Source organism: Rousettus aegyptiacus, unplaced genomic scaffold, assembly GCF_014176215.1.
Source record: "Rousettus aegyptiacus isolate mRouAeg1 unplaced genomic scaffold, mRouAeg1.p scaffold_m13_p_1, whole genome shotgun sequence".
NCBI classification, from domain to species: domain Eukaryota; kingdom Metazoa; phylum Chordata; class Mammalia; order Chiroptera; family Pteropodidae; genus Rousettus; species Rousettus aegyptiacus.
The window spans coordinates 150,730,820-150,745,093 of NW_023416284.1; the positions used below are offsets into that span (position 1 = coordinate 150,730,820).

General features: G+C 38.6%; 1 protein-coding gene across 4 annotated transcripts in view; it reads left to right on the plus strand.

Moving 5' to 3' along the window:
• The window catches only part of DCBLD1 (discoidin, CUB and LCCL domain containing 1), a 75,445-nt gene that overhangs the window by 11,300 nt on the left and 49,871 nt on the right, over positions 1-14,274 (plus strand). For all 4 annotated transcript variants that reach the window (XR_001599264.2, XM_016163624.2, XM_016163625.2 and 1 more), the window contains exon 2: positions 12,459-12,671. Coding sequence is in view for 3 of the 4 variants with exons in the window: in XM_016163624.2 (XP_016019110.2) it covers positions 12,459-12,671 (213 nt within the window). In the remaining variant the exon portion in view is untranslated. The remainder of the gene's footprint in view (positions 1-12,458; positions 12,672-14,274) is intronic.

The following is a 14,274-nucleotide window of genomic DNA, read 5'->3' on the forward strand; positions in this document are numbered from 1 at the left end:
TGAGGTTGTGCAAGAGGTCCCTTAAACTTTCTTCATTTTTTAAAATTCTTTTTTTCTTGCCATTTTAATTGAGTATTTCCTGTTCACCTTGTCTTCCAAATAGCTTATTTAATCCTCTACTTCATTTAATCTGCTGTTGAGTCCATCTAGTGTATTATTATTTTTTTTTTAATTTCAGTTATCGTAGTCTTTCTTTCTGGTTGCTTTTTATAGCTTCCATGTTCTTTTTATGTTTACCTGCTCTTTGTTGAAGTTCTCACTGAGTTGGCAAAGTCATATAAGTTCATTAAGCATCCTTATAACCAGTGTTTTGAACTCTATCTGGTAGATTCCTTGCCTCCATTTCATTTAGTTCTCTCTTTTTTTGGGGGAGGGGGGACGGTGGAGTTTTCTCCTGTTATTTCATTTGGGACATTATTCTTTTTCTCCTCACTTTGGCTGCCTCTCTCTTTTTTTCTGTGTAAACCTGCTACACTTTCTAGGTGGATCTGCTGCAATTCCAGGCTTGGGAGGGTGGCCTTATGTAGTAGGTGCCCTGTGAGGCTCTGTGGCACAGTCTCCCTAGGCACCTGAGCTGGGTGTTCCAGGAGTGACCCTCGAGTTGGGTTGTGTATGTCCTCCTATTGTAGTTAAGCCTTGATTGCTGTTTTCTCATCAGTGGTTGGAGTTGACCCTCAGTCCAACTGGCTGTAAGAACTGCCCATGACCACAGCAGGGGCTGAGCCCATGGAGCAGGATTCATCCCTTCAGAGCTCTGGTGCCTGCTAAGACCACCCTGTGTGTATACAGTTTGTGGATCTAATTAGGTGGTCCTCTGTTGTGGTCTGAGCCTGGCTACTGGGTATGTTGATTCTGGGGCCTCTCAGGAGGGTCCGGTACAAGACAAGGTCAGCTGTTTCCTGTTTCCAGTCTGGGGAACTACAGTATCATCTGAAGTTGGCAGCTGCCTGTGCTGGGCCCAGAGGCACATGGGAGAGGCCACACTGCCATCAAGGTCAGCTTCCACTGGCACCAAACATGGTGCCACTCAGCAAAAGGCTCGAGTCACAACAAAGGCAGCCACCAGCTGCCTGGGCCCTGCAGACCTTTGAGAGTTTTTAATAAAGCTTGCAGTGTGGGCCAGAGTCACAGCCACTGAAATTGCTAAGGGCAGTGTGTGCATTGGTTGAAACAGGGTCTCAGGGAGTCACCAGGGTGGGGTGAGCAGCGTTTACCCGGTTAATGCAGATTCATATTTGGTGCCTGCCTGCCCCTGTAGGCCATGTAGTGGGAGGGCTCAACCCAGGCTCAATGGTGACTCTCGCCCTGTACCACACGATTTAGTTTCTCCCCATATGTCTCTGGCCCTTTCTGAGGTGCTGTTCCTTTGCTAGAGCTCAAGGTGAGTGCCAGTGATTGAGTGAAACTGTGCACAGACCTTTTAAGAAGACATTTGGGTTTCCAGCAGCCCTCCATCTCACAGGGTTGGAATTACTACTGATTTTCACAGCCATCTGTTGTCGGGACTACTCTTCCTGGCTCTGGATCCCTGAACTAGGGAGCCCAGTGTGGGCTGAGTCTTCTTGCTCCTGGGTCGGGGCTTCTGCAGTCGAGGGGGATATCTCTCCCAATTCTCAACCTCCACACATAGGTGTGGGACCAGCCCATTTCGCATATCCGCATATCCTACTGGTCTCAGCATGGCCTTTTCTTTATATCCTTAGTCATAAAAGTTCCATTCAGCTAGTATTCAAGTGATTCCCCAGGTCAATTGCTTTATAATTTAGTTGTAATTTTGATATGGTCATGGTAGGAGGTGAGCATAGTGCTTACCTACTCTGACATCTCGACCGGAACTTAGACTGACTGCTTCTGAGTGGTGTGTCTTTTACTTGGTGCATTATTCCCTGCGTTTCTGTATAAACCCGAAGTTAGACCTAGGCTTGATTAGATTCAGTGTAAGTGTTTTTGGTAAAACTACCTCAAATTTGACATGGACTGCTAATTGTGTCACACAATACATATATTATAGTTATTTTATCGCCCCACTTTTATGATGCTAAGAATGATCAATGAATTCAGTCAGGAAGTAACAACTTGATTCCCCCTCTCCCACACAAGTAATCTATAGGATATACTCTCAATAAAGCTATTCTTCCCCATCAACATTTCCCTCAGTGGTTTAAGCATCCTTTGATCATTGTTGCTTGTCCAATCATATTTTTGCATGTAAATAAAAATTTAAAAACCTATCTTCATATATATTTTCATATATCAAGTGGTTGTTGTTTTTTTTGCATCTAATTTTTTTCATCTAATTTAATTCCAACAATTTTGAGAGCTATTGAGGAAACTGAGATTTAGAGAGATTGAATCATCTGCCCTAGTCGTGTTCACATTTTCTAAAGTGGAACACAGGCACATGTCCCAAAATTCTAAATGTCTCCAGGTAGTCTCCTGCTTTTCATCATCAAGGGAAGTTCATACCCAGGAAAGATCAAGTTAGAGAAAAGAAATTTTAGAGGAGCACAATTTCAGGGGATTATTCATGCAATAAAGCTTCAAATCTGTAGTCTGTAATTTCTCTTATAGGTGATCACATTTACTATATAAATATTAAGACCTTGTCAAATTCAAATTAGTAGCTAACCATGTACTTTGATCAGATTGTGAAAAATTCAGGAATACAGAATGTGGATTGTGCAAAGGCAATACAATTTTCAGGACTGTGTGACATGATAAGAGTTTTAATAAGGTTTATATTTTCTCTCATCTTACATTTCATACATCATTAGATGTATATAAGATGCTGTCTGTCTCTCAACTGAGATTCGCTATTTTCTGGTCAATAAACCTTGATTGCTTTTTTCTTTCATGTGGTGCATACGTATATGTTCACAAACCTTGTCTTCCTATTTGCGTATTTTCTACCATATGCTCAAATAATTCCTAAATTGACACTCTTGTCCAGGTGTCAGAAATCACACCCTGGCTTAAACATAGATCCTGAAATATATTATTGCCCATCCTTATCTTATAAATGAAATCTAATGGGCAAATAAAGTCAGAGAATTGAAAATATAAATGCATTCAAATTTTAGGAATAGATATTAAAGTAAAAACATACAAAACTGATATCTCAAGGATTTTTCATTTTAAAAAAGATTCACTGCGATATCCCAATTAAAAATGAAGGCTCTTTTACTCTCTAGCTACTCAGAGTAGATCTTACAAGGACCACAGAATAGCCATTACCAAGAGCTTTGGATATGCAGAATGTCCAGGTCCTGCATATTAACAAAATCCCCAGGTACTTAGTGTGCCCACTGAAGTTTGAGAAGCAGCACTTTAATTCACTGAAACCTTCATTTACAGAGCATCTTAGGAGCTACATAAATGCTAAGCAAAGTGAACAGCCTTTATTGGAGATAAAATAGTTGCTTTTCGTTAGACTGTTCCTTTAATAGTCTAGTAAAAAATGCTTGCTTAAATAATTAAAAAAAGAGAGAGATGGAATTTCTCATATCATTAAGTTTTACTAGCAACCCTGAATTAAACATGGCTACTTTCCTCATATTAATCTTGAGACAAAAAGAGTAGGACTATAAATAAATAAATGTATGCTGGGTTTTAATACCAGTTGCTCTGTTCAGTAGTAGTATGACTTTGGGCAGTGTCTTAAATCTCTCTGCCTTCATTTCTGCACTTATAAGGATGACTTTGGCAATGGCAGCCTTAGAGCACAGTGACTGAGTTCCAAGGTCTGTAGAGCAGCATTCCTCAACCTTTTTGGCACCATGGACCCGTGCTCCTATTGAGAATCTAATGCCTGATGAACTGAGGTGGGGCTGAGGCAGTGATGCTAGGGCTGCAGAGTGACTGCAAATACAGATGAAGCTTCGCTCACTACCCTGTCCGTTGTTCACCTCCTGCTATGTGGCCTGGTTTCTAACAGGCCATGGACCGGTACTGGTCCCTAGCCCAAGAGTTGGGGACCTTTACTCTAGAGTCAGATAGGCTAGGATCACATGCCAGCTCAGCATCTTAAGAGTCTCAACTCCTTTACACATAGAATAGGACATTCCCAATAAACACAATTGTGTTTATTGGGAATGTCCTATCTTATAAACTATGGTGTATATACTTGGTTGTTTGAGATATTATTATATACATATATATATATGTATATATGTATTTATGTTATGTGTGTGTAAGTGTATATACACATGAAATATTTCATAATTTTTTAAAAGGGAACTAATACTATCAATCAAATACGATCATTATGAAGATCAAATAAGTTAGTGTTAACTCCTTAGAACACTCTGTATCTTTTACCTTTTACAATAAATGCTTGGTAAATGCTAAATATTAGTAATAGCCCTTTCACAATTTTATGATTTTATGATTTTTTTCCTGTTCTAATAACTTTTTGGTTCTTATTGGTTTTTTGAAAAATATATCTGTGAAAGTGAAAACACACGTGCATGTGTGAAAGGGAGAAATGCTTACAGTTTTAACTTCTAAAACTCAGATTAACTTTGTCTCTACTTGGTAATATTGGAGTTTTTGGATTCCAGAGAGAAAAGTCAATATCTAGATACATTTATCTGAATATTGGCAATATGAATGTTTCACATGGAGCCAAGGTTAGGAAACAGCACATTGTAGAGACAGGAAAGATTTCTCCCCTTTATCTTCGACTTCAGCAGTCACAGCTTGGACATTACATCAACATCCTGACATTATTAGGAGAGGTCAGCAGCCACTCTTCTCCAACTTCCTTATTCTGAGCATCTATTCAGTGAAGATAAAACAGTTGTCTTAGACTTGTTTTGCTATACAAACAAGTTTTTCCTTACATTTTCATCTGTGAAATTATGAAACTTCTCTCATTCAAGGTGTCTGATTTGTTGTGATGCCTCCCCCCCCCCCCCCCCCGCAAACACTTGTCGACTTAATAACAGTGGGAAAAGTCTTGCTTTTGAATATCAGAATTATATAGTACAATTTCGGTGTCATTCTTATAACTCTAAAGGCCAAAATTCACTTCTCCACATTCAGTCTTTAACCCCAGGAGCCCCATTATGGGATTGCTATGTGTCCCACTTTGGAGAGCCTAGTCCAGGAGTTGGCTAGTAGGTCCCACAAAACACTACTGCTAGGAGATGCCCATTGAGGAAAGAGTTCTCTGGGGATATTGCAAAATGCATCCCCTCGTAGAGCTTCGCTGTGCACATCAAGGGCTTTGAGATGTCCTGTGGTGAAGAAAAAGGTGGGATTCTGCAAGCTCATTTACCTGCAACTCTCTCTTTTGGAGATGAGAGCTTGACTTCCTTGTAAAAGGCCTAAGGACTGCCCGCTGAAAGACGCTGACTTAGCAGCTAGTGGGCCCTCGGTAAATGTCAAGGGATGCATTCTAATTAGACTTTCCAGCAATTTAGAACACTTAACACACACAGACTCATTCATCTTTACCACACCCAGTTATAACTGATCATTTGAAAGATGAGGAAAACTGATATACAGAAAATAAGTAACTTCTTAAGATCACAGAGCCAATGAATGGGTGATGAAATTGAGACGAAGTTGTCTAATTCAAAGCAATAGTCTTGATACTTTAATATGTGTAGTATTTTTAAATAAAAATAATAGCAATTAAAATATATTGAATTATTACTGTATGGCAGCCTCTATGCTCATTTACCCGCATTATCTCATTACATGCTCATGAAAACCTGTGAGTCGGGCACTCTCGTCTCTATTGCAGATGATGAGTTGAAGTTGGAGAGGTAGAGGGACTTGTCGAAGGCCACAGAGTCAGCACTGAACGAGGCTGTGTGGGAAGCCAGTGCCATAACTGTGCTGCTCTGTCACCTCCCAAGCATATTGAAATAATTTATGAAATTTAAAAAATGAGAGGTGTGCAAACCCTTTTCCCCCACACCCACAGCCCTTTCAGTGAATTTTTATCTTTTAATTGGAATCACAAGACTGGAGTGTGACCAAGAACTATAGAATTTACAATGATTTTACTTAGCATGTTAAAGGATAACATTAAACTAGATTCTGAGATTTTTTTTCCCTGTGTGTACATGTACGTGGTATTTTTAATATGTTAACATTAAAATTATTGATGTCTTTGCACACTGATGGAAGTAGTTTCCCATTATATACAGAGTTGTGGATAGGAACTCTTGAAATGATTTGTTCCATTTTATACATTCAAATGGATTCAAGTGATTTTTTTTTTTTTTTTTAGCTGATAGGAAACATGTTGAGAGTTTACATGGAGATACTTTTGACAGTCAGTTTGTTGTGTTTCCTTTTATTTCCAAATGTCTTTCCTCTCCTGAGACAAAAAGTATTTATTAGATATTTACTCATATCATTAGCATCTATTTTATATGTGGTGAGAATAAAGTTTAAAGAGATTCTAAACAGTTTTGCAAAACTTGGTCATGTGTTTCCAGTCATAACTGTAACTTCTTTGGCATAGTGTTATTCATTTTCCTTTCAGGAAAACCAAAGATTTTGAATAATTGAAGTTTTATCATTATAACTTCTGTCTGACTATTCTCACACAACCACTTAGGCCCTCCTGCCCTTGTTTTTCACTCCTTTCCAGCCAACACACAAAGTAAAAAAGTTAAGTACTATTAAAGAAGAGCAAACTTCATAAGAGGGTATGGTATGACATACCTTGGGAAATCTGTTCGCCTTACCATCAGACAAAGAGCTCTGTAATAATTGCAAGCTCCCTTTGTGGTTGAAAAAATTGTAGTCATCAAGAGCTTACTTGATCTTAGACATGGGAAGAAATTTTCTCACACCCACACATGGATGATTGTGTATGTGTTGAGACCTGTTGTTACTCGACTATTAGAAGAGCAAGGATGCAATTGTAATAAAATCCTGTTTCTAGAAATGGTTTCACTCCTGTTATATTTTAGGGCACTGTTTTCCAAATTGCAGGTTGTGACTTATTAGTAGGCAATAAAACCAATTCAGTTGGCACACTCAGCATGCTTTTAATTTAAAAATGAAATGGAATAGAATAAGAAATATCAAATAAAAAGAATTATAACATTAGACTTTTATTTGTTATTTATCCATTTGTATATATGTGTGCTTTCTTAGGTTGGGATGAAAAATCTGTGTTCTAACTATGGGGTTTAAAAAAATTTGAAGGCTCCTTTTTAATTTTAGGGACTAGTTAATTAACCTCAAGACATTTTTACACTATTCAGTTGACTTCATCCAAATAATTTTTAAACTGATGTGATTCAATTAAAAGTTTTGTTTTAATGCCTAAATCATACTTTGTAGTATTGCAGAACTTAGTCTGTACCAGGTATATCTTAATTTCACTTTTCTATTAGTGGAACATGATTTCTTATCAAAAGGAAATAGTCTTTTAAAGAAGTTATTGTTTTTCTTTCTTAGCGGGTGGAATTATAGTAGACAAAATAAATGTAGGCAAGCATCTAGGATTTTTTTTACGTTTATTTAGAAAATACCTTGTATGTTCGTACTTCCCGAATAGCTGATGTTAAAGGATGAAATGTAGACACATATCCATTCATTTCAGGCATTTGGAGAATAAATATTGAGCCCATATCTGTTTTTGGACCTGTGACTTTACTCTTAGGAATGACTTGTTTACATACTTCTTCCCTTGACCGTGAGCAACTTGAAATGGGAACTGTATAATATGAAGTTCCTAGCTATTTGTTGAGTGAGTTTCAATGATAGTTTGAGTAAATTAGTTTACAGGGACTTCTTCCAGTCTACACCTTAAGTCAAAATGCTGAAGTGGCCTTCAGTGTTACAAAGAACATTAGATGATTTTGGTACTTTTACTTACATTATTTATATATAATGTTTTCATATTACAGAAAATTTATAAAATGTATAAATAAAAATCATTTATAATCTCATGCCATAGAAATAAACACTTTACACATTTTTTCTTTCATATATGTGCATGTTCTATATTGTTTTAAAATTAAGTAGTCTTCTACAAAAGCTTCTACAAAATACTTCTAGATTCCTCTCTTTTCTGTTGGCTGCCATGGCCCCATTCCAGAAAGCCATGTGGCATAGACAGTTCAGCCCTGACATTGCCCGGAGTCTGACCAAGGGAAAGAGAGGCCCCACTCTTCTCCCTAAGTCTATTACTTGGCTCACCTAACCTTTCCGATGTGGCAGGTTTTGTGGACTCTGGAGCCTGAGTTCATATCCAGTTCCACCACCTACTAGCTCTATGGCTCTGAGCCATTTCACTTCTTTGAGCCTTACATATAATAATAGGTCTGACTTCCAAAAAATTAAATACTCTTCTAAAATACAACCTTAACTTTTTCTGAATATCACATTGCTTGGACATAGTGTAGGCTGACTCTTCTAATTTAGATTGTTTCCAAATGTTCGAATTAAAATACTTACATTTTATGTAGAGGTCACTTGGGGAGTTAGAAAATATGAACGAATACTTGCAGCTTTTTCCAAAATCCGAACTTCATCCATCCAATTTTATGTTTTTAAGTTTTGAGGAGGTGGCTGGTCAGAGTCACAAACAAACTATGCTACAAGCAAACCCCAAGAGTTAGGCCCACCACTGGAGAGACCACTGTTCAAATTCTACAGCATGAGGAATTTTCAGTCTGAGAGGAGGAGATGATACACAGTTTAGTCATCATATGATTTGGCAAATAAATTACAGTTCAGAGGAAGAAAAGGATAAACATCGTGTGGTAGCCACATTTGAAGAGTGGACAAACTGCCTCTGGGGATGCTTCCCCCTTTCCCCTTCCTCTTGCACCCTTCGCCCTTGATGTTAGGTAGGTAGCAGTTAAAGGCAGCTGACCCTCACGCCACTGCATCACTGTGGCTCACGGCCTGCCAATCCTTCCAACACCAAGTGGAGTTTAATCGCAAAAGCAAGGTCGTATTTTTTTCCCTTAAAGATTGACCTCTATTTCTTTTCATTTCATTTTTTAAACACATCTGTGAACGCTCATCATCCAGCTATAGCAACTATTGACATTTCCCCATCTTTTCTCACTTATTCTGTTTCCTCTCTTTTTTTTCTAAAGTATCTGTTCGAAGGCAAATCCCAGGTGTCGTGTCGTCATGCTATTTCAGCCCTACATGTCAGTAGGCACCTCCCAAAAAAAGACATTTTCTTACATAACCTCAATACCATTATTACATCTAATAAAGTGAATAGTACTTGCCGGATACTATTTAATACTCCAATTAGCTTTTAAAAATGATTTTGTAAGATTGGTTTTATAAATCTGGATCCAAACAAGATTACTTGGTTGTTTTGGTTCTTAAGTTTCCTTTAAAATAAACACTTTATTTATTTATTTATTTATTTATTTATTTATTTATTTAACTTTTTATTTTTTTTAGGTGAGGCAACCTTTGGTTGACTTCACAGATTGCAAGGACCGTGTCAGTTTACAATCTCTTATTTTTTAATTTTTTTATGGCTACAGCACCTGGTCTTCCTAGGTGGTCTCTCATCCAAGTACTAATCAGGCCCGATCCTGCTTAGCTTCCGAGATCAGACAGGATCAGAATTGTTCTAGCGTGGCCATAGACGAAAATAAACATTTTAAAATATTCATACCATTCATTTTTAAAGAAACCGGATCAGTTGCACCTAGACTGTCCACAGCTTGAATTTGGCTAATGGATTCTACGTGGTGTCAATAAACCTGTGCTTCGACCTCATGCATTTCCTAAAGACTGAAGTTAGACCGAAAGGCTTGATGAGATTGAATCAATTACTTATTCACATGTTTTGAGGCAATAGTACTTCATTGATATTGGTGCTAGAGCACATTTTGTTTTATCAGATGACATAGTATCGGCTTGCCTCACTTGTAGTCCTGGGGAGGTCCATTAGGGAGTTTTGATGGTGACATGCCCGATACTTCCATTGTAAACTTCTTGCTCAACCTTCTACTCAGTGGTTTTCCATCTATTTATGGACGTTGCCGAGTCAGTTATTAGGAAGCTGTTCGTTTTAACAGAAAAATGTTGTGAAAGTGTCTAAAGGGAGACCTGATAGGACAGAAGTTCAGGTGATTTCCCAAGATTAAACAAATATGCATATGTTAGAAAATCAAATAAAGAGGTTAGACAAAAGTGTTTTTAAAATTACAGAGTTGTTGCTGGATCATCTGGGAACTCTAGTGTGGGATCCACCACCAGTTGAGCAGCCTTAAGTCAAATCCTTATACATTTTATTTCCTCATGTGTAAATTGGAGCATATGTGGTGAACCCCCATAGACTCAATACCATATGCTCCTTTTAGATTAAAATGAGAAACTTGGATAATAGCTTTGGTACAGAGAGACTTTAGAATGAAAATGGCCTCCTTTATTGGTTGTCATTCCATATATATCTTTAAATGCAAATTTGTATAAGTATTTTATTCAACTAAAAATTTAAATGTTTACCAGGCAATACACATTGGTGGCTTAGAGGGTTAGTTAGGTGTATATAAGCACAATCATTTGTACACTAGTTATCATAGCATTGCTCTATCAGAGTGCTCAAAACCAAAGTTGGGGGAAGTCTCCAAACCTGTTGGCTCTCTGGGCTTCCCTTTCTGTCTATATTAGCCTCAGTGTTTCAGTCATTTCCAAACTCAAAATTTCAATGTTTATTTCTCCTCTTTCATACTATAATTAGTGAAAATCTGAGTCCGTTGATTTTTTTCTTGTGAATTTTCTTGCTTTTCTTTTCCTTCCTTCCCATTCCAGCTAGCCCCTTCCTAGCCTCCGAAACTACTCTGATCCAGATTCTCTCTGCATCCTAATTCCTGTCATTACCCAGTCAGGTTCACCCTCTTTTTTAAATGCCTCTTTTATTATCTTCCCTCTCAAAAACTTTCATGGGTCCCTGCTACCTACCGTATAAATTCCACAACTTCTGCCCAGGTCTCCAGGTTTCATAGTAGTTTTATCTTAGCTGTCTGTCTACATTTACCCCTAGTATCCTCTAACCCCTTCTTCTTAAGGTCAGCTCGCCTTCTCTGATCCAGTCTCCCAGCCAGGACTGCCCAGAATCTTCTGGGAGTTTCTGGATAATGGATGATCCTTTCTCTAGATGTGCCTGCTGAAATGGGCCAGATTGTGGAGGTCTGTGCCCCACCCCTAGACCTTTTTTTTTAAAAAATACATATATATATATTTTTTCATTATCATTTGAGGTGTAAGAAAGAAGTAGAGTAGGAAGCCCTCAGGTGAATCCTCCTCTACCTGAGGAATGGGCAGGAGAAGGAAGAAGGTTGCCTTGGTCTTTAGAGTCCCCGTATGCCCTAGTCGGGGCTTCAGTGGAGAGGCCTTGATTGACCACCTTACAGAGCTCCTTCTCCAACTGGTTTCTCCTCTCTTTCTTTCTCTCCAGCTAAGGGTAGAAATTCTTATTTTGTTTATCCGATGGCATGCTAACTACAAACATTTTTCAATTTGAATGCAATGGTGCTTATTCATCTTTTAGCCTACCCACTTGTGCATGTTGTTAGATATTTGAATGATTGACTTGGTCACTTTAATCTACTGGAGCAATTTGTTGGTCATTTGATGAAGTTCCCTACTCAGAGAAGTCTTAAGAAAATTTGTTTTGGTGAAGTAGTGATGACTCACTGAAATAGATTCTCTCTTGTCTTCCTCAGCCCTTTGTTTAAGCTCCTGATAGGGGACATAGCACCTAGTATTATAGTTATTTGAACATGTGACTGTCTCCCATTTTACTCTGAATTCTGTGAAGCAGCCACTGATGTTACTGGTGTCACCAAGAACACTAGGTCTTGTGTGTGCAAGCACTCAGTACAGGAGGAGATCCTTGACATTCTGCAATGATACACACTAAGTCTATCAGGAACCATCAAATCTGTGACTTTCATTAGCCGAGATGTGAATGATCAGTGATTTATAGTCTTCAGCTATATGATAGGCTCTTAAAGTCCTCTCAAGTCTCAGATTCTACCACCAGCATAGATTTTTTGCATATTATCTCATTTAATCAGCACAGTAACCCTCTGAAGTAATATTTTCTCCATTGTAAAATTTTACATGGCATTGGCTTGCTAATAAACAAAGCCACAAATAGCAAATCTGTGAATACCAAGGGCCTACTGTGCACACTTGGATGGGTAGATAGATAATTAGAAAAAGTAATATGATTAAATAGTGTGTTTGCTAAGGGCTTTTCATTCTAATACATGAAACATTTTGATCAACAGTGTTCACAAGATTAATAAACCGGGAAATAAGAGATGAAATAACTTGAAATAACAGGTACTGTTCAATAATTTAATCTTTTTAATTTTATTTTTAGCTTTTCCTGATTTCCAAAGAAGTAAGTAATAAAATACCTGACTTGGAGATTGTACAGGACTCACTCAATCCTCAGTAAGAATTATTTTCACTAATTTCGTCTTCTTTTTCTTTAACAGGTGACAGCTGTGGGCACCTAGTGACCTACCAGGACAGTGGCACCATGACATCTAAGAATTACCCAGGGACTTACCCCAATCACACTGTTTGTGAAAAGACAATCGCAGTGCCGAAGGGGAAGAGGTTGATTCTGAGGTTAGGAGATTTGGATATTGAGTCCCAGACCTGCGCCTCTGACTATCTTCTCTTCACCAGCAATTCTGAGCAGTATGGTAAGAAAAAAGATGTAGATTTCCGTGAGTGCGAGAACATGATTTGGTGCAGGGAGAGAAGGGAGGAGGCGAAAGTTGTGTGTTTCTTAGTATTATAGCCTGGGAACATTAGAAGAGAAACTTGCTTTTTGCGAACTCTTGGGGTAGCTCACATGGTACATTTGCTTCATAAGCTTCAACAAAGACATCTAAGGAGATATTAGTGATAGCCTGTTGTGCGTGTTTCAGGAACTTTGTTTGTGTTTCTATCTTGCTGAGAAGAGGACTAGAGATGGATGGCGGCACTTGGCTAAAACATCTACAGTTCATTCATTCCTGTGACAAATATTTATTGAACAGTGGTCATGTGTTCAGGAACTCTGAAGAACTGAGTGAGATATGGCAGTGAAAAAACAAAGTTCCTCCTTTGTTGAGCTTGCATTGGTGGGGAGGGGAAGGTGGAAAATAAGCAAATGCATCTATAATGTGAGAGAGTGAAAAAGAAAAGTGAGAATAAGAAAAATAAAGTATCCTAAGGTGACAAAGAGGCTGTTTTGAGTGTGTTTGTGCTACTTCAACTGGGATGGTCAGGAAGGCTTCTCCAGTACAGACACGTTTGAGCAGAGACCCAGACGAAGTGAAGGAGCAGACTGTGTCTGGGGTCAGAGTTTTCTGGGTAAGGGAACAGCAAGTGCAAGGGACAGTTTCCAGAATAACCTTTTGAAATTAAGCTTTCTGTGCTTTAGGGTGTGCTTGAGCACGCTGGCCTCTGCAAGTACCATAACAGTGGCCCTACTGTCCTAAAGCCAAGGAAACAGCTTGAGTTTAGACAGTTTGAAAACAAAGACAAAATCATATGCAGATTCCTTTGAGATTAGATATTCTGAAATTCTCTCAGCATACAACTCCAAATATAATACAAGTTTTAGGTAAAATTTTGTCTGCCTGCTGGTTCTGTAGGCAGAATCTGTCTTATATCCAGCCCAGAGCTGTCTCTCACTCAGGGTACCCCCATACCCCATGGAGCCCAGACCAGCCCTGAGAGACTATTCAGAGGTCTAAACTTATCAAGACCCCATGGGGAAAAACATTTAAGATTTCTTAGTTCTGGGAATTTTATGTCTATTTTGATGATGGCTAGATTACTCTGACAGAGTAAAGATGATTGATTTCATGTAATTATTTACAATAGTTTAACTCTACTTTGACTCAAATGGGAAAAAATGAGAATTTCAGGGACAGGTAAGGCCCCTGGGAACACTTACTGTTCACTTACCTCTGGTAATTTGAATATGTATTAACTTCTGGAGGCACTCTTCAGGGAATTCCTCATTAGCCAGAAAATTTTGTTTAGACTCAGAGAAGATCGATTGTCAGAGCTCCAGTGTAAAATGTGAGGCGAAGTGCTGCTGGGCCAGAAAGCGCTTTTTCACAAGGCCGTCTCTGGGGGAACATCTGCTTTCCTAGAAGATGAGCAGTTAATTCCACCTGCTGATAGCAGCAGAGGAATCGTGTGCTCACCTCTCAAATCAAAGGCCAAGGTGAGAAGAACTAGAAAGGGAAGTAAATTGTCCTGAAACGCAATTGGTGATGGATGTGGCTTTCCCACACTGGGAATTGACTC